This window comes from Euphorbia lathyris, chromosome 1, assembly GCF_963576675.1.
Source record: "Euphorbia lathyris chromosome 1, ddEupLath1.1, whole genome shotgun sequence".
Classification (NCBI taxonomy): domain Eukaryota; kingdom Viridiplantae; phylum Streptophyta; class Magnoliopsida; order Malpighiales; family Euphorbiaceae; genus Euphorbia; species Euphorbia lathyris.
Window position 1 is genome coordinate 36,312,845 of NC_088910.1, and position 22,014 is coordinate 36,334,858.

At 35.4% G+C, this 22,014-nt stretch overlaps 1 protein-coding gene and 1 long non-coding RNA gene across 2 annotated transcripts; one reads left to right on the forward strand and one right to left on the reverse strand.

Moving 5' to 3' along the window:
* Positions 1-285: 285 nt before the first annotated feature.
* LOC136230195 (TPD1 protein homolog 1-like) lies at positions 286-3,632 on the reverse strand. Its single transcript, XM_066019217.1, has 4 exons — positions 3,546-3,632; positions 2,402-2,714; positions 2,021-2,110; positions 286-1,120 (listed from the first exon to the last, which is right to left on the reverse strand). Exons 2-4 carry the CDS (start codon positions 2,487-2,489, stop codon positions 774-776), a joined length of 525 nt encoding a protein of 174 aa, XP_065875289.1. The 5' UTR covers positions 2,490-2,714; positions 3,546-3,632; the 3' UTR covers positions 286-773.
* A 14,529-nt stretch (positions 3,633-18,161) lies between these two features.
* LOC136230270 (uncharacterized) lies at positions 18,162-21,441 on the forward strand. The gene is made up of 5 exons (XR_010689338.1): positions 18,162-18,414; positions 19,261-19,648; positions 20,054-20,139; positions 20,363-20,434; positions 21,300-21,441. It is a non-coding gene; the product is annotated as an uncharacterized lncRNA (long non-coding RNA).
* Positions 21,442-22,014: the final 573 nt, after the last annotated feature.

The following is a 22,014-nucleotide window of genomic DNA, read 5'->3' on the forward strand; positions in this document are numbered from 1 at the left end:
AAAAGAATTCAATCATTTTCTTTGGAGCATATATTTTCAATATACCATTTGAAGAAATTCTAAATCACGAGGGTAATTCTAATTGAATTCATTTCTTGTAAGAATTTGATTGCAGACCCTGCACTAGGTTCTTCGTTTTGAGAGTTTCTCAGCCAACAATAACCCTTTTTGAACACATGCATGAGTTTAAAGCTGGTACATAAGCAGAAAATAGCTTTCATTCAACAAATTAAAAAAAAGGGGAAGCATAAAAAGGCTCAAAATAATGGATGTTATTAAATTCATTCCTTTTCTTTTACATTCCAAAAACAGATTCTGAGTGCCTATATATGCTTAGAATTTCAAACCAAACTATTCAAAAATCATTAAAATTAATTCAACATCTATAATTAGGATATAAATTAAAAAGCATTAAAAGTGAATGTAGGATTCTTTCATACTAATATGATCATATAAAATGAGATTTATGGATGAAAGTCCATCAAAAAGTATATCGTTCTCCCTTCAAAAATACTCACTAACCCAACCAACAAAACCAAAACTCATCTCCCAAGCGTATTAGGCTTAGCTATACTCTATGTATATGTACAGGTGAATGGCCCCTCCAAAGTAAAGGAGAGCAAAAAACAACAATTTCAAGTTCTCTATGCTTACTTAACTCCTCTCTGCCTGAACTGAACCACTTCAACATGGTTTAGTAATAAGACTGGCATGTAAGTGTGGAATCTGTATATAGATGCTGCTATGTAACTTGATGAACCGTGAAAGTAATTTCAAGAACACACAATTGACGAGACTGAAAGAGGATATGGGAAAGTATTGGCATAATCGAAGGTGAGAGTGCCACCATTGAGCAAGGGTTTACCATCATTAACAAGGCAATCATTGTAGCGAAGGCGCTTGAAGATCTTGGGGTTGATAAACCGGACCGAACTGAACCGGCCACAATTAAGATGAATTCTTGATATATTACAGCCGGTAACACAAGCATTCATTATCTCAACTGTGAATGCAGGAACGCCACTTGGAAGTGGTGCACTGCGTCCTTGGTTTATCGATATATCACCCGATGTACACATCTCTCCCCATACTCTGTTAGGTTTCTCAATTGCCAATAATGCTGTGTAAAGCAGATACATAAAAGACAATAAAATTAGCTTTCTATTAAATTCCTGATAGTGATAGCCTATGCTTTTATAAAAGGACAGGTTATAGCACACTTGGCAATTCAATTCATTCAGCATTTACAAATTACAACCAATAAAAAAGCATCCCCAGACAAAATACACTTTTTTGGAGGTGCATCACAGGAAAACAAACAGACAAATTCAACTCTAAATGCAAGGAAGCCATGCCCCAGAGGGGCCACATCATTCCTTTTTCATTAAAAAGAAAAAACTTTTCTCTTTTCCATGTATGTGCCTTTTTGCTTTTGGATTTCCTTTCCCTAAATTAAATTCGATCGAATTAGGGCTAATTAAAAAAATCAGCCAATTATGCATCAAAAAATTAAAAATAGACATTTACCCAGGGCAATTCCCATTAGAAAATAAACAGGTAGCAGAACCGTGAAAGTTGCTAACCTGCACCACCGGTCATGACTCATAAGCTAAGACAGGGTTGCAGGTTCAGGTGTTAGAAAAAGGTGCCTGAAACCTGATGGCAGATGAATCCCCCATGAATAAACTAGTGTGTTAGGATCAGATGCTGATGGGCCATAATAGCCACCGGTGCACGTTAGCATTAAGCATAACGAGAAAAAAAAAAGGACGTGCACCTCTCTGTCACACATATCGTACACAGTACTACACACATCTGAGCATCGCCATGGGCCATGGACGCAGCTACCAAAAACTAACAAACAAATACTTAACGAAGAAATTAACCGCTTGTTTCGACACCACCTTACACAGAAACGAAAAATTGCCAGAATACACACCACGAAACACAACGATATCCTTTTGTTTGCATCCATTGCAAAAAACGAAACAGAAGAGGTATAAGAAATCGGAAATCTTACAGTGCCTAAGCAACTTCCGGTGAACAGCAGATAGCGTATCATTCCTCTTGTTGAATATTGCCATACATCCACCTTCACCGTTACACAGGTCTGAAAAACCAGAAATTTCAATTCACTTGAGTGAACAGATGACAATGATTATATTATTATTATTTTGCTAGAGATTATAAATACTCAATAAACGCGACAAAGACATAAAGCGTACAAAAGGAATAAGGTAAGCAAACATGGAGATCCCCCCATGTCACTGAAAGACAGGCCGCTATCGATTAAACAAATTGCGAAACCGACCAAGGAAATGATAGCACCGATAATAAACAAATGAAAGAATGTCTAGATCCAAGGGAGGGAATATGATTATTTAAGAAAAGATAAGCTCACCTGTCCAATATGGAAGCATGCATATCAGCAACATGATGAAGAATAAAACCAAAACGACACCAAGTTTAAGCTTCGAAAAGTCTCTCATCGTAGAAATTGAATCTCTACTTTTCAGTGTGGGGATATAGAGGAGGGCAAGAACCTTTTTGATTCTCCCAAAAAGAGACGAAAGGAAGAAAAAAGTCAAGGAGATACTTAATGCGGATCGGGAACTCAGTGAAAGCAACGAGTCAGACTCGGCGCACTAAACCGCCAAGGATTAGATGTTTCACTGGAAACGATGAGGGTCCTTCTCTCTCTCAGATATTGAAATCTGCATCAAAGAACGCGTATTACATATAAATATACGTGTTTATCAAATCACATCATCTATTCATAAAAGAGGGAAAAACTCAAAATAAACAACCGTCAGATAAGAACATCAAGTGGCTCAGATTTGACTTCAAATATAGCTATACGACTCTAGGACTCACGAGCTCAACTTTAGCTTAAAATGATCAAAAAACGCCGGCGATTTTACAAGCTTAAAGCAACCTTGGTTAACATAAAAAAGGCAAAAACAGGGAAATCAACACAAAATGAACAGTTACCATTCAACTAAAGTTTCGATATCAATATTTTCATCGTATTGAAAATTTTCAAAAATATAATAATAATAAAGAGGCCCTCACTCTCTGAACGAAGCGATGAGGTTTAAAAGAGGAAGTTGTTGGAGGAAGTGAAAGGTGTGTATTGCTGTGATCGAAAAGGGATTGTGTATGTTACGGGAAAATCCTGAAGGTAGGAAAAATTGATTTATATATAATAATAAACGAAAAGCAACCGGCAGGAAATGCAGCATCAGAATTTACTGCGCGAGAACAGAGAAGACAAAGCAAAGAGTACAGTATCAGAGGTCCAGCACACAAGAGACAAACACAGGGAGGGAAAGAAACAAGGTTAAGAGACAAAAATGGCAGAAGGATCGGAAAAGCCAGAAATGACAAAACATAAGAATCCCTGAAAAAATAACTTGGATCAAAATGCATTCAAATATCAAAAAATTGCAATGCACTCCTTTACAGAAAACTGTTGCAGTATACGTGTACATGTATGCATATAAGTTGCAGAAGATGAAGAAGAAGACGAAGAGAGTTCTCTTCACCTCTGAAATGGATTGGTGGGAGTGAACTATTACTACTCCGATTAGAGAGAGAGAAGACAATCAACACCGAAACGCGTGCGTTTTTAGAGGGAGAGAGGAGAAAGAGGGGAATTAGGGCTTTTGTAGTGCAAAAGAAAAAGGAATGCAAGGAGAATTAATTTAACCATGGTTAAGGTGCACGTGGCTTTGTGGCAGTGGATATGATGGTTACGGTGATTAGGGGCGTGTGGTTTGATGGGCATATTTTATTTTATTTAAGAATCTAATTCGGTCATGTTTTAAAAGATATTGCTAAATACCACCCCTAATTTCCGGTTCACCGCACTGTTTTGACCATTATATCCTTGCCACTTTTTTTCTCCTAAAACCTTCAAAACTCTCTCTAGTTTTCTCTCCCGAGCACAAATCCCGGATTTGAAAAAAATGGATCAAAACATTCCCGAACACAATGAGTTCGAATACGAGGTAATATTACGAGAATTAAAAACGTTATTTAGCATTTTTTTATTTTTTTTTATTTGGTTTTTGCCTGGGCGGGTGGCGATTACCACCCATTCCTTAGGCCGAACGGATGAACTACCCGTTCGGCCTAAGGAACGGATGGTAATCGCCACCCGCTCCACCCATGGAACGGGTGGTACGCGCCACCCGTTCCACCTTTGGAACGGGCAGTACGCGCTGCCCGTTTCCACCTATGGTGAAACGGGTAGCCTGCCCGTTCAGGCCAATATGGGCAGAAATTGCCCCGAATTAATTTTGAACGGGAGAAATAGCCCCGAAGTATTTTTTTTAATTTTAATGTCAATTTTTCGTATATTCAGGTACCGATAGAAGATTGGAACCCCGATAACATTGATTATAGTTCGCGTTTCATAACGGATACCGTTTTCCCCTCCAGTCAGGATGTTATTGATTGGGCAAAAAAATAGCTATTCAGAATGGGTTTGAGCTTGTAATATCTTCGCACAAAAATGGGGGAAAACAAAAGTTGTTGCGCTGTTCACAGGGTGAACGATATAGAGGTGTTGTGAAAAATGATGAAGATCCTGCAATTAGGAAAAGTAAAACTAAAGCGTGCCGCTGTAATTTTCAGATTAAAGCCTATCAACATGCAGACCTTTCGGGATGGGGGATAAAGGCTAAGGCTGGGTTAACTGGAATGCATAACCATACAATGCGTATGTATCCAGAGGGAAGTCGGTAAATGAGCGGACTCAGTATCGCATCTAAACAAATTGTGCGTGATATGTCTTCAGCTCAAGCAAAGCCTTGCGCTATTTTAGCAGCAGTTAAAGAAAAATACCCAGAGGACAACTCAGTAATTAAACACATATATAATTACAGGGACAAAATGAGGAGGGACGCGTTTGAAGGTAGAGACCTGGCTAGTCAATTCTATCATATTGCTGTGGAGAACAAATATGTCCATTACACACAGACTGATTCAGGTGTGATAACACATGTGTTCATGGCACATCCAGAGTCAGTTGATATGTTTAGGACTTACCACTGGTACATCGGCATTGATTCAACGTACAAAACAAACAAGTACAAAATGCCGTTTGTTGAGATTATTGGGATGACGCCATGCAATAATAATTTCAAGATAGCGTATGCTATTGTTAAAGACGAGACCGAAAGGAGCTATCGTTGGATTTTGCAAAGGCTGAAGATTTTGCTTGGGGATGATCTGAACCCGACCGTTGTTGTTAGTGACAGAGAGCTTGGGTTATTAAAGCCGATACAAGAAGTTTTTCCACAAGCAGCGCACTTGCTATGCACTTGGCATATAAATAAGGATGTGGAAGATCGTGTGTATAGAATCATTGGAGATAAAGGCCTTGCCTCTAAATTCAATAATGGCAAATGGAGAACAATATTAGAATCATTAACCATTGAGGAGTACGAGACCAATCTTATGATGATGAAGGAAAAGATGAGCAGGTTCAAAGGAGTTATCTCGTATGTTGAGGAGACATGGTTGGTGCATAAGGAGAAGTTTGTTGTTGCTTGGACAAAGGAGTTTCTACATTTTGGTAACACAACTACTTGTCGAGTGGAGAGCGAACATGCTAGTCAAAAGCAATGGCTCAATACGGCAACTGGGTCCCTTGACACGGTATGGCAGAAGGTTCACAAGCAGATTGAATCACAAGCAACCAATATAAGGTATTTGCAATTTTTTCTACTGCGATTTTGGAATTTGCATTTAGGGTTGTATCATTTCACTAACTAATAATAATTTTATCTTCGTATCAGGTACATGCTTGAACAGTCCCGGCTTCGTCAAGTAGTCACTTTCACCGGACGCCCATTAAGCCAACTTGTATTCAAAGTCTCTCATTATTGTCTGCAGTTGTTGAATCAAGAGTTAGAGCGTATGAGAGGGTTGTGCCATGAAGTGTACGTGCGTTGCGGTTGTGTATTGAGCAAATCCACAAAACGTATGCCGAGTTCTTGGGAATATAATGAAACTCGTCGTGGACGGGCTCGTTCTACTAGTTCATCTAGGAGTCGTGGTAGAAGTGGCAGAATTAGCTCGTCATCCTCGGTACATAATGCTGCCTCATCAGGTAAATTATATCTGATAAACCTAACTTTTTTTTATAACTGTTTTGCAATATAGAGTTGTTTTACACTAATATACATGAATGCAGATGGAAAAACGTATCATGGTTCTGAATTCGTACATTCCGATAAAATAGTTGGCATAATTAAACCATACGTCGAATCATACTACGACGTTGTAGGTGATGGAAATTGTGGTTTCCGTACGGTAGCAACTTACATTTTTTGTGACGAAGAAGCGTGGCAGACAGTTAGGCATCACATTCGAAATGAAGTAATTGCTAACCGTTGTTTGTATCAAAGAGTGTTTGTTGATACTGTTGATGCAGCTCTTCGTAGAGTAAGTTGGGACGGTGCAGGTTGTACGCCGGATTATTGGATGATCGTTTGGGATGACTTGTGGCCGGTTGCTACCATGTACAATTCTGCTATCATGTTATTTGGCTTCTCAGGTGGGGACACATTAGCGTTGTGTGGTACTATCTTACCATTGTATGCCGCATCGACTGCTACAAGACCATCACGTGAGATTTGTATAGCTCATTTAGGGAATCACTGCCAGCACTACATACGTTTAAATTTATCGCCTAACTTTCCGGTGCCCCCTATAGTACACTGGTGGTTTGTGCACCGAGGCCAAAGCGTTGTAGGATGGGAGCGCTTCTATCAGGATAGGGTGACACAGTGGACCAGATTGGCCCAACTTAGGGGATATTAGTGGTTGATATTCTGTAATGTTATAGGTGAATTCTGATGAATTATGTGTGGTTCTGTAATGTTACAGGTGAATTCTGATCAATTATGTGTGGTTCTGTAATGTTACAGGTGAATTCTGATGAATTATGTGTGGTTCTGTAATGTTACAGGTGAATTTTGATGAATTATGTGTGGTTCTGTAATGTTACAGGTGAATTCTGATCAATTATGTGTGGTTTTGTAATGTTACAGGTGAATTCTGATGAATTATGTGTGGTTCTGTAATGTTACAGGTGAATTCTGATGAATTATGTGTGGTTCTGTAATGTTACAGGTGAATTCTGATCAATTATGTGTGGTTCTGTAATGTTACAGGTGAATTCTGATCAATTATGTGTGGTTCTGTAATGTTACATATATCAGCGTCTATATTCCAACGTCTATATTCCAACGTCTATATTCGAACATGTGGTATTCCAACGGCTATATTCCAACGTCTATATTCCAACGTCTATATTCCAACGGCTATATTCTCCATCTATAAAATTAAACATTCTTGCTACTTCAGTTATCCACATTTACTCTTTAAATTCCAATCAACGAAAACTCTCAAACATAAATGGCTTCATCTGATTTTACCAACGAGTTCCCTAATTTTCCTCCCGAGAAAAGCATAGTATCAACTTTGAATAAGTCTGATTGCACGACGAAGATGCTTGATTACCAATACTACGCAATCCGTGTATATGGAGAGACATTTGTGAGTCCAACAATGTTCCATCCTGAAACTCCATTTATGTTTTGCTTCAAGCTTCCGTCTGCTGGTGAGTTTCCAATATACTCACTACACATGTTGTGGTTCTTATGTTATATGTATTACATGCCTTTTGAATTTGCTCTAGAGGAATGGTTGAACAATTTGAATGAAGGAAATATTCCTAGTTATATTCAAACATTTCTGAAGTGGTTTATGCCTATTGATGACTGGAAAGCTATGTTCGCCAGACTACTGCGTGATAATCAGAGGGGAATTATCCCTAAAAAAAATTTCAACTCCATCATCTTTTTAAGATGGACAGAGTCTGAAATTTCTCATGAGGTTCATCGAACTTATCCTTACTCGATCGTGAAAAATTGGGATCGCTATAAATTAGAGGTTCAAGTACTACAGAGTATCAGCGCTTCAAAGAACGATTACCTGCCAGGACGAGCTTGGCCAAGAAATAGAGGAAATGCTCCATGGAACATTTTTCCTGTGGAATATGAGACGAATATTGCAGAGGAGAAAGAGATATACCTTGCAATACAGTCAGGTGTACCAGCGACATCTTCACCAAACATTCAGGTGTACGAAGAAGATAGTGACTAATGTCTTTTTTTTCCGGTTTATGTCGTTGTAATGTATTTTTTCAGTTTATGTCGTTGTAATGTATTTTTACAGTTTATGCCGTTTATGTCGTTCTAATGTATTCTTAAATTTGCAATAATAACAAAACGTACCACAAAAAAAAACCAAATTCTGTCATAATAGTACTAAAATATCAATCCACCAAATTCAGTCAAAATAGTACTAAAATACTTCAAAATACAGTCATAACTCACTTGGCCAAATGCCAAGCACCCATAATCTGCTCTAACGACTGCCTATATACAATCGCAGCATCCTCGTCCAGATGACTCATGTGATCCAACACAGTTTCACCCCAGCCAGATAATTGACTAACCCACTGTAAAAAGTAAGGAACAAAAAACAAGGTTAATATCACTTCACATTTCAGTAAATATCATTTCACATTACTAGACCAGTCAAGAAAAACCAAAAATAACTTACAATCTCATTGTTCGAGCGAGTATAAACAGCCGGTCCGGGTGCAACAATCTCCGGAAGTAGACGAGGGTGTGAATGACGGGTGTACCAATGCATGTACTGATCCTCACAATCTGATGGAGTATGTGCTGGAGTGAATACAGACAGTATAAGGACGGACGACTGGGGAAAAGAGTCCCAAATACCCTGCACCATCACAGCTAGCACCTCCACACGATACTTCAAACTGGTCCACGGGCGAACAGCCTTAGAAGGCTGCAATATCGGTCTAGGAATGGTCTGCACATGTCCAAGCTGTCGAAGGCATCGCCCCGGCATGTACGGCTCGATCACATCCCGATACCGTATCCATCCAGAATATAGAGTCCTCGGGGTCTCAGTAATGGCATCAGGGCCATACGGCATCCACATGACCTACAGATGTATAAAATTACATTAACACATACAAGTAATACAAATTTGTTTTAATTGAACAGTATTTATAATTATATAGCAAGTATACCTCATCTGCTGTCAACACATTAAGCCGGGCACGAAATGCTCTCAGCCGCTCATCGCTCTTCTCCATCGATATAGATGGCCACAACGAAGCCCTATGAAGATCCGGGTCAACTGTAACTGCCTCTCGATGTGGCCTGAACCAAGGAAAATACTCGTAAATCCAGGACTGGAGCAATGTCATACAACCCGTCATCTGCCCGCAATCTCCTTTGGTAGCAATACCAAGATGACGGTATAGATATGCTAGTGCAGCTGATCCCCAAGAAAGTCCAAAGGCTCCAGCCGCCGAGTCCTGCACCTCTAACAGACAAGAAGGTCGGATGCGGTCACCACTCTTGTCTATGAATAAGGTGGAACCGAGCATCAGCCACGTCCAAGCTATAGCCTGGGTCTCAGGAATCCGATCACCTCCACAGTGCTCCATGACGGAAGCGGCTCGTATACCACCAGAAGCATAATGACGGGCATCTAACTGAACCCGAGTCATCCCAAACAAATCCATCACGCACTCCTTAAGCTCATCAAGAGTCGCATCGGCAGTCACCATGGCACCATCTACGGGGATGAGCAATATCTCCCACACATCATGCATCAAAATGGTCATCTCGCCAAATGGCATGTGAAATGATGACGTGTCTGGCTGCCACCGCTCTACAAATGCCGTGATCAGAGCAGCATCTATGTGACTGTGCATAATACCAGGTAAATGGAACAAGCCAGATGACTCGATACGCGACTGAATCGTCCTGGAAGAACCACTGTACCATAATCTCAGCTTCGTGCAATACCCTGATCTGGTATGACACCTAAGGACGCCCCTATCCTGACCGGCCCATATAGCACATGCAATATGTCCCAAAAAGCTCGGGATCACAGCACCATCAAATGGACCCCCGGGGACGGGGTCCTTCATAATCCAGTCATCCTCTACACTCCTTGATCGCTTGCTGCTACCTGAAATTACAGCAAACGGTTTACATTAAATTTTTGGTATATTTTTCAATAATCACGATTAACACAAATACAAATAAACACATTTTTTAATTTCTCTTACCAGAAGAAGATGCTGCGATAGAAGAAAATCGTCCGTCTCGACCCCTCGTCACGATGCCACGATCTATGGGGATAGTATCAGCACTAGGACGATGCATAGAAGCATCCCCGTCCATGTCTATATCAGCCGCCTCATCCTGTCCCTCAGCACGCTCCGCCTGTGCAGCATGTGCCCTCCGGGCGTCCGCCATGAACCGCTGCTGCTCCGCCCGGTCCCGCCGAGCAGATGCAGTAACAGGACGTGAAGACGTGCGTCTAAGGTCAGCTCCCTCCTGATCCTGTAATATTATTTATTTAGTATATTCAATTTAACATAATTTTTTTTTATATATGTTCGGGTCTGCCTACGCCCGGTCCGTACAATTTTTAAAAAAAAATTCAAAATTTGCCCCTTTTTGGCCTGGGCGGGTGGTTTACACCACCTGCCCTAAGGGCCAAACGGGTGCGGCGCACCAGTCGGCCTTAGGGCCGACCAGTGCGCCGCAAACGTTTGGCCCTTAGGCCAAACGGGTGGCGCATGCGCTCCACCATAAGGTGGAGCGCATGCGTTGTACGTGTTCCACTTTAGGTGGAACGCGTACGACGAGCGATCCACCGCATGGTGGATCGCATGCGCCGCGCGTTCCACCTTACGGTGGAGCGCGTGCGCCGTGCGATCCACCATACGGTGGATCGCTCGACCCGCACCATCTCCACCTACGGTGGAACGCATAGTTCATGCGTTCCACCGTAGGTGGAGATGGTGCGGGTCGCCCGCCTACGTCAAATTCTGGGATTTTAATCCCGAATTTTAGCCCGATTACTCATGATTTTGAAAATTTTTTTATGAAAATACTTACCGTAATACCCATGTATCCTTTGCCGATGCCTCCTCTTTGTGCCATCTCGTTTTTGGTCGGTTTTTTTTAGAATGGAAAATAAGTTGAGAGGATTTGGAATATTCAAAACTTATGTTTGAAATAATGAGAAGGGCAAAAGGGTCAATACAGGACGGTGAACCGAAATTTTAGTGCGGTATATAGTCGCCCACTTTTTAAAATGGATTCGGGTGTGGATTACTACTACTAAGAATTGTATTGTAGGCAAAATAATCATTTCATTTCCGACTATTTTTATTTCTTTGTTTTTTTTTTGATAATTTTTTTTTATTTCTTTGTTGAATTGAGTTCATTGTTTTTATTTGAATATATTTATTTTTAATTTTTAATTACATTAATTTTTTTATGGAGGATATTATCATTAAGAAAAAGCATTGTAACAAAATGGGACTGTGATACTTGTGGAGAATTTTTTATCAGCTTCCGTCCCTGTGGGGGGCGTCGTTGGGTTCGACGGGGGAAGCTCCGATGCCAAAGTCAGTGTAAAGTATGAAAAAGTAAACTGAATTGACAAAGTAGGGTTTTTAGGATTGTGTGAATGTGTACCTTGATAGCTTGAGATGCAAGCTATATATAGTAGTGAAGTTGTAACCATTAGTAACTAGAAAGTCTCCATTAATGCTTCATTAATGGCGGTTACTGGTTTCCTTTAAGTATGCCCGTTAGCTTATTAATAGCTTATTAATGGTCTTTATTGCGGGATTGGCCCAGCTGTTCTGCTGGCGGATTGTGAGGTTATGGCGATTCGCCACATAGGTTCGCCCGCGGATCTCTTATGGTGGGGTCTTGGTGATCCGCCTGTCGGATCTCCTTGCTTGATACGCCGTAACATTCCGGTATCAGGCGATCAATACGTGGCCGTTCTAGGCGAATATCTCCTTTGATCCTTTGGATAATATCCCAATGTTATCAAGACAAAAACAAGATTGGAGAGTTCATGCCTTCCCGCTAGAACCACCTTTATTATAAATAGTTTCGTTTTTCAAACTTTCAAATTCCTTATTATGGATAGTTTTGATTTTCTGGAATTCGATAAATTAAGATTTGAAGTAGTTAATTAACTTATTTAATTAAAAAATTCAACTTGTTTAATATATGATTACAATGAATTTTTTCAAACTGTTTAAAACGACTCAATTTTACTTTTATAATTTAAAACTAGCTTAATTTTGAGAATTTTTACAGTGGTATGTAAAAATTGGTTCTAGACCACTCAGATGATAGCATGTATATATGCAGAAAAAAATTAAGCGGTTTAATTTAGCAAAAAAAAAGGGTAAATTCCAAAAAAAAAGGGTAAATTCCAAAAAAAAAACCCCTGTGGTTTGATGTTGTTCCAAAAAAACCCTTGTGGTTTGGTTTTACAAAAAAAAAAGGACCGTGGTTTCGCCGTTACCCGAAAAACGGAAAATGACTTAACACCGTTAAAAATGCTGACGTGGCAAGGGGCAGAGTTGGAAAAATATTTTTTTTTATTTTTTTTATTTTTATTTTTCTTCTTCTCCTTCTTCCTCTCCTCCTCTTCTTCTTCTTCTTCTTCTTCTTCTTATCCTTCTTCCTCTCTTCTCTTCTTCTTCTTCTTCTTCTTCTTCTTCTTCTTCTTCTTCTTCTTCTTCTTCTATTTTTTTTTTAATTTCTGAAATCGAGACGTTACGTCTGAAATTCAGACGTTGAACGTCTGGATTTCAGACATTGAACGTCTGAAATCCAGACGTTCAACGTCTGAAATCCTCCTCCTCCTCCTCCTCCTCCTTCTTCTTCTTCTTCTTCTTCTTCTTCTTCTTTTTTTCTTCTTCTTTTTTCTTCTTCTTCCTCTCTCTTCTCTTCTTCTTCTTTTTTTCTATCTTTTTTTTCTTTTTTTAATTTCCAGAATTCTGGAAATTAAAAAAAAGAAAAAAAAAGATAGAAAAAAAGAAGAAGAAGAGAAGAGAGAGAGGAAGAAGAAGAAAAAAAGAAGAAGAAAAGAAGAAAGAGAAGAAGAAGAAGAAGAAGAAGAAGAAGAAGAAGAAGAAGAAGAAGAAGAGGATGAGAGGAAGAAGAAGAAGAAGAAAAAGAAAAAGAAAAAGAAAAAATAAATAAAAAAAAATATATTTTTCCAACTCTACCCCTTGCCACGTCAGCAACTTTAACACTGTTAAGCCAATTTCCGTTTTTCGGGTAACAGCGAAACCACGATCCTTTTTTTTTGTAAAACCAAACCACAAGGGTTTTTTTGGAACAACATCAAACCACATGGGTTTTTTTTTTGAATTTACCCAAAAAAAAATTATGCACACACATGTAAAATTACCTTCTCCAATGTACCAATTATGTATTTGTCATTGGTTACAAACTAAGCCCCAAATGGGGATAATTTAGATTTTTTTGTCCAAGAAGCTAAACTATGACCTACTTTATTCCCCTCCCTTCTAACAAAAAGAAAAGCTACAAGAATTAAACATCAAACTTAAGCTAATATGTAACATCCTGCAATTTTATAAATTTATATATAGTATATATAATTAATTGCAATGTTTTAAATAAGAAGTTTTTGGTAATTTCTCTTTAAAAAAATCCTATATCCTTTTAAGGGTCTTTTGGTATTTATACCTTCATTGGAAGATATATATATAAGGGTTTAATAATTTATTTTATTTTGTCTTTCTTTAGAGTTAAACTATTCATCTTTTATTTTGTTTTCTCTTTTCCTCGTCTTTTTTGTTCTGATCATCGTAGAAGTTTGTTCGACGATCTTTGAAGAATAAGAACATCGTATTCTTAATCCTCATTTAAAAACTTTCAGGAAATGTCAATTTCGTTTCAAGATTGTTTGATTTCAATGGAAGAACATATGAGTTAGGGTTTTGATATTTCATGATTTCACTTTCAAATTGTTGTTTTGATGATGTAAAAACGTATTTTAATCAAGTATTTATGTTCCTAGTAAGGTTTTATACCATTAGCTTTGTTTTGATTTCACTTTAATCGAATTTGGTGGCAATTGGAGTTGAAAAGGGGCTGAATTCGATACCTCTTTCATGTTCGTAACTGTTGGCAGATTTGTCTACCATTCGTATTTTGGCCATAACTATTTCATATGAACTCTGATTAAAACAATTTAAGTTGTAGAATGAACTTAAGACATGTCTTTAAAAAATGTTATGAGTGAAATGATTCCAAATTTGATTTCTAATAGCTTCAAAATTGAGTCGTAACCAGATGTATTTATAGAAACCTGGTTTTTCGTTTTTACTATTTTTCTCCGTTTAAACTCCATACTTGTCCGATCAATCTAAATTTATTTTGAATGTTCCAGAACTTCAAATATAACTTCTTAGATATCTTTAAGAGGGTTCTTCAAAAAAAAAATATCTTTAAGAGACTTGAATGGTCGTTTTAAAATGCACACGCACTTTTGGTTTAACATATAGATTGATTAATTATAGAATGCAATTTATGTTTATAGGAGAGCAAGTGACGGGTGACAAGAACCTGAATAGTTTTGATTAGCTTAATGGGAATGATGTAAGCATAATTGTTTGTATATACATATGTATGAATATTTATATTTGTGAATCATAATTATTTAAATTGAATGGTTTGAGTTGTTGAGTAGAAACATTTGTTGTGAAATATTTGGATAACATGAAAGAGATGGTTATGTAGTCGAGATTATTATCATATAATCAGGAAATAATAGTTTGAAAGTTCATAAGTTTTGATCTATGGAGAGATGAGATATTTATGAATAGTGAGCTTGAGTTGGAATATATTTGTGTTAGAATAAAACGCAAATAACTAGCTTGGATGGTATGTTCAACGGTTTGGAGGTTCGATAAATGCGATCACATGCAATTGTCTCGGAATGGATGCGATATGGTGTTATTTTGCTTATTTGAGCTTGTACTATTCCCTATTACTAGGGGTGATAGCAATACCGTGTTATTGAGATAATTATTATGAGGTTAAAAGGTTACGCGTCCTGAAACTAGGGTGATAGCTTATACCTATATTGAAATATTGTTAACCATGAGATCATTAGGTATATTTCACTTAGTCTAATTGGGCCCTTAAAAACAAACATAAAAATTGCTTTTTGGCAACATGTTTTGGCAACAACAGAAAATGTTGTTGCTAAAAAATAATATTAGCAACGAATGTTTTTGTGTCGTTGCCATAAATTGTTGCTATAAATTTCTTACATCTACCTTTCAAAAAATTACGACGTGTGAGATTTGAGAAAAAGAGGTCACAAATTTGGCAACAATAGTCTGTTGCTATTAATGAAAATATTTATAGTAACGACCGAATGTTGTTGCTATAAATGAAAATATTTACAATAACGACTGCATATAGTTGCTATAAATGAAAGTAGTTATAGCAACGACGATGTGTTTTTTTTTATAAATGAAAGCATTTATAGCAATGTCAAAGTGTTGTTGCTGTAAATGAAAGTATTTAGAGCAACGATTATATGTTTTTACTGTAAATGAACGCATTTACAACAACGACTACATGTTGTTGCGTAAAAATAAAGTATTTTGACAACAAACAACGTTGTTGCGAAAGAAAATTATTTCATTAACTAATTTAAAAAATAAAATAAATACATATAATTTTTATAATATAAAATAAATTAAATGAAATATTTAAAATACTATAATTTAAATGGAATTACAAAATATATAACTGATAACTTGTGGAAAAACCCTTGATCAGAGCACTTCCCTGTGAGGCGCCGTTGGGATCGGCCGGGGACACTCCGATGCCAAAGTCAGTAATATTTCTGAGAATAAACTGTAAGCACAAAAGTAGAAAATCAGTAAGTGTACCTCAATAGCTTGAGATGCAAGCTATTTATACTCATGTAGTTGTAACTCTTGGTAACTAGGAAGTCTCCATTAATGCCTCATTAATGGCGGTTACTGATATTATTCAAGTATGACCGTTAGCTCATTAATGAGTTATTAGTTGCCTTTATTGGGAATCGGTTTGACCGTTCCTTGGGTGTATCGATGTTTGATGGAGGGTCTCCCAAGGCGTTTGACCCTTTGAGGCGTGTTGAGGAATCCATAGATCCGTCGGTGGATCCTTATCCATAAGAGTATTGATGGAGGATCCTTCATTCTTTGTCTAATTATCTTTTTTCCCCATGTATGATATATTTGGATGTTATGGAGATGTAGATGAACAGTCATGTCATTACTTATCTTTAATTGCTATCAATTCTCCATTAATCACAGCATTTATCCTTGAAACCCTCAGAGTTGGAGTATTCGAACAGTCAAGTCTTTATTCCCCTTTAATGGATATTAATTATCATTTAATTGTATTTATTCCCATTCATGGATGGCAATAAAGGCGCATTTTGGTATTCTTAGATCCGTCAAGGCGTATGTACGCTCTTCTTGAGAGCTATGGCGGGTCTCCACTACTCGCTCTCATCGGGCGTATCTCGTTATGGCGTATCTCGCCATGGTCCACGTGGTGTGGCATAATGCTAGAAACTACTTCCTTTTCCTCATTAGTTGCATATTCACCACTGCATTCATTAATTCCACATTAATCATGCATAAATATCTCTTTTAGAAGGAATAATGGTTTGCCATTATTTCTATTAATTTTCCCTTATTCCTTATTCAAGAATAATTTGGGTTATTATCAATAACATACTATTTTGTTTTATTTATATTTTATAAATATTTAAAATATATTTTATATATCTCTTTTAAAAAATTAAAAAATTTCATAATTTAAAATGAATTACAAAGTAAATAACATATTATTTTTTATATATTATAAATATTAATAATAAAAACTATTTTGTGAAAATAATTAAATTTTAATATTATGAAATAATAATTCTTCGCTACAATAATATTGTTGTAGAATATTACTATTTTTTGTGCAATAACACTTTTGTTGTGAAACATTATAACTTTTTGCAATAACCGATGTTATTGCAAAAAAAACAATTTTTTTTATTTCCCTCCAAAATTTTAGAATAAAAATGATTCTCCCAAAAACAAAATAATATTATTTATTATAAAATTAAATATTTAAAATATATTTAATGTTATTTTTTACTTGTTTACAAACAAGATATCGCTATAAAAAATTATTATACCAATGACAAAATCAAAATAAATTTTAATCATATAAATAAATAAATAAATTATTAGACTAAAATTTATTTAATTTGTTTCAAAAAAAAATTTATTTAATTAACTATTATGAATAATATAATTGAAACTACTAATATAATAAACATTAAATTAAATATTTTTTATAGAGGAAATTAAAATATTTAAAATATATGTAATATTTTATTTTTATATTTCAATAAATATCATAGAGAAATATTCTTTATTTGTTTTTAATACTAATAAATTTTATTCAGTTTTAATATCATAGATTAAATTTTAAAAGTTAGGAAAATAGATAATTGAAATTATATTTCAATATATACGAAATTTTATAAATTTAAACAATATAGTAAGTTTTTTTTTTTAACTGAATAGCAAGTTAATAGCAATTCAAATTAATTTAATAAAAAAAAACAATTCAAATTAAAGTAAAAAAGTTGTTCAAGTGATGTTGAATTATTTATTATATTAATTAATCTAAAGTGGTGATCTATTGCAATCCAACGGTTGTAAATAAAAACCTGGTATAAAACACACTCTCTCTCTTGTCAATTTCACTCTGCCTCAATAGATCTCTTTTCTCCCCATTTCTCTAGCCGTCAATGGCGATTTATACTCTCTCAAGGGTGGTGACTATCTCTTTGCTCCAACCATCCAATTTCCCATGTCGTTCCCTCTAAGTCAGTCCTCTCTAACTCTACGGCACCGACGAGGATGGTGTCACGTCCGTGTCTAAATTTCTAGAATTTATATCTTGATAATAATATATATTATAATTATTGGGTGTGTGAAGTCAATTTGGTACTATAGGAAAAGTTTAGAGTTAATTTGAGGGTTTTATATGTAAATTAAAAGTTAGGATAACTTTTAAAAGATTATATAAAGATGGAGGATCAAACTGGATGTTTGCCAGATTTGGGATATATATCCCAAACCTTCTCGTACAATCCACCACCACCATCATTTTTTTCTTTTTCTTTTTCTTCTTCTTTCTGCTTCTTCTGCAAATTCATCGTTCTTCGACCGTTTCTCTACCGTTTCTTTGATTTACGGAGATTCGACCGTCCGAATCACTCGACATTTAAAACATAGCATCCTTATGTATAGATCTAAGTCTAAACCGAAGAGTTTTTGAGTTTCGGCAGTGTTTGGAGGGAAACTTCTTAGACAGAATTTAGAGGATAATTGATCGGGTGTATTTTCTTCAATTAGTGACCAATGTAAGTAACTATCAACTATATTTTAAGTTTTATGTATATAGATATATATACAATCAAAGATTTTCAGAAAGTGATATTTTAGGGTTATGCAAGAATTTTGTAAAATTGAGGTTTTTCATGATTTTGCTTTTTATTGTGAAATTACGGTTCAAATGAAGCTATTGATTATGCTTCTATGTGAATTTCAGATTTTACTTGATTATGTTGATTTAAGGCTTAATTTGGTTGATTTACATATATACATATATGTTTTTGGTTTCAATACATATCTATATTGAACAAAATGAATTTGATGATTTCTTACGAATTGTTTTTGGATTGAGAAATCTGTTGCGGTTATTGTTGTTATTATTTTGGATTGAATTCCAAATATGATTTTTATGAGTTGTGATATTTCGAAAGATTAAATGGTTTTGTCCATCTAGGATTGCCCGAGGTAGGAGTTGTATTTGTAAGACCATACCTAATGGCGGTATGGCCAGAGTGCACGGCTGGTAATCCTAACTGTTAGGCAAGGAACGAGATATAAATGAGATATCTCGATATTGTTATGATTGATGTTATGATCTACACGGGTGGAATTCGAGGATGGATACAATATTATATATTTTATATGTTTTTGGCTTACTACTTTGACTATATTATGAACTTAAGTTTTGAGTATATTTTATAAGGTTTGATGATTATATTATAAACTTAAGTTTTGAGTATATTTTATAAGGTTTTGATTAAATCCCTTTATAAACGTATATATATGTAGCTATGTTAAGTAAAGTTGGTTTTTATAGCTGATAGTTTCTTACTGAGATTTTTGTCTCACGTTTTTAAATGTTTTAATGTTTTTAGGTGAGAAAATACAAGATATAGAGAAGGTTACCAACCGATTAGGCGAGGTTTGGAAGTTGGCTGCTTATTGTTAGAATTATGGTTAGAACTTTGGTATTTCGATTGTAAGATAATGATATTTGGATTAATTGGAGACTTCTAAGTATTGATTATGATCTTTCTATTTCACGCTCGATGCCGATTGAGGTCGTCTAGGGTCGGATGTGACAGATGGGTTCTGTTTTTTAAGCTCCTTCGCTAGAAACAAATTGAGGAGAAATTGTGTCTAGCGTTAATGTAGGTGAAAATGAAGAGAATGAAGAAGACAACAAGGGAGATGATGACTCCATTTTTAGTGTCTGAATCTTACTTTGGCATGGTGGGTTAGTTTAGTCGTGCTTCAAATCAGGTAATAAAATCAAACGAAAAGCCAGTTCATAATTTCATTAGAACTTCACAAATTCTGCTCTTATGCATTTCTAATTTTGTGTATTACAAGTTGCTTAGGTTCTATTGACTATGCCCTACCCTTTATCTCAAATGGGAATTCTGTCAGACATAATTTTTCAAATGTTCAAGGGTAAAGTGTATATAGCTTAGAGTCTGTTTCACAATAGAGAGAGACTTGGCTACGAGTCTTTAATCGTGGGAACATTCAATTCATTAGCTTTTATCTATGTGATCTCCTAGTTTATATTAGTTATTCAGACTTCAGTAATAATATGATCATATTTTGTTTTTTATTTTTGATTGACATATTAATTAATTAAGATAATGAGGAACATAGATTGTGTTCGATGATGCCATGTCTCAGGTTCTCTCATTCGAAGGTTCACTGATTGTAGCTTGGACTCTTCATATTTTTCTTGGCTTTAGCTGTCTATGGTGCAATGTTACAAGGTTAGATCAGAACCCAAGCTATGATGTTGATTTAATTGTACTAACTTTTTGTACTCTTACAAGGAGTTAATATATCCATGAATCTAAATATGGGTTTCCTATGATTTTGCTCATCAACATATTTGATGAACTCTTAAATAGAGTCAGTATCAAAAAATATTTCATTTAGAATTTATAAGGTTACCTTGTTTCACTCATTTTTTACTTTTTGAATGAACATCAGGTTCTTAAGTCCATTGTCAGCTGTTCCTTGAATAGTTCATGTTTTGGGCTGTATGAGCTTGGTTTTTCTAGGGTAAGTTTTTTTGTTCTTCTTTGTGGAAATGGATAAATAAAATATATACATGCTTATTGTGAAATGAAACCTCATTACTTTTTAGTATTAACTTTTGCATCCACCATTAGGTTGCCAAGTGTGTGGAGATTGGACTGTCATAGCTTATCATAATAGTATTTGTTTCACATGTATTTTTGTAATTTTGTCAAGTATATATCATCTCAGAATGCTTGTATATGAGTTTTGAAACTGATTTTTTCCTTTTTTCTGTTTCAATATATGCCACGTTTAATAAAGTCTGGAAAACATATCTTTGATCGTTTCTCTGTAATATTCGCCATACTGATTGTGTGGATTTGTGCTCATCTACTTACTATTGGTGGAGCCTACAATGATGCATCACTAAAAATTCAAAATACTTGTAGTACTGATTATTTAGGACTTATTATTGATGAACCATGGCATGTTGTTTTTAAACTTGTGCTTCTTGGCCTTTATCAATAAACACAAGATGATATTTCTGATCTTATGCTAGGGGATTTGATTGCATATTGATATATATTATTTAGTTCAATAACTTGGTAAAAATTGAGTTTTTCAACATATTATAATTATACTTAGTTGGTTTATCCATTAAAACAATAATAATAACTACCATCCTGATAATTTACTGCATATCAATTTTGTTGCTCAGAAATTATCATTATTATACTTAATTGTCCTTATTATACTTAGTTGTCCCTATTTGATGATTTTGTTTACAACACGGTCCCATGATGCAATAACTTTGGCAATCTAATGTAAAACATATATTTCTAAAATTAATGATATGATTTTCAGGTTTTTAAGCAACTTTTGTTTTGTTTTTTAATTTAATTTGCAGGTGCACATTTTGCTTCAAGAGATGCTTGGTAGATTAATTTAATTCTCATTGTGTTTACTTTGTAGTTTCTATAGTCTGAAATTTGGAACCACAATTAAGTACACAATATCTTAGTTAGTTTCTTACTAGTACTAGTTTCTACAGTGCTATTATTCTATTTTTAGTGTTCTATTGGTACTAGTTTTTACCATGCTATTATTCTATTTCTACTGTTCTATTCAACTCAAACCGTTCATACTTAAAAGCTACGTATACTTTTCCTTTTATTACATAGTATGGGGCCAACAATCATTAAAAGGGTAAGATTTCAATACATAATCTTTTATTTTCTAAATTAACTCATCTTTTCTTTACTTCAAATATTGTAAATTTTTTATTATATTCTTGTATTATTTGTATTTTTCTTTATATATAAAGAGATCCCTTCAATCCAAATAAATTAATAAAAAAATCGTAATTTTTTAAAAGTTTCGGGAATAAAATAAAATTTGTAAAATTTATGCAGAAAAATTACATTGGCAACGTAAAAGTTGTTACCATTAATATAATTTTAGCAACGATAATAGTTGTTGCAAAATGTCAAAATTAATAGCAACGACAAGTGTAGTTGCGGAACACTAAAATATAGATAGCAAGGACACGTGTTGTTGGGAAAGTCAGAATATTTCGCAACGTTGAACATTGTTGCGAAACATATAATATACAACAACGTAAT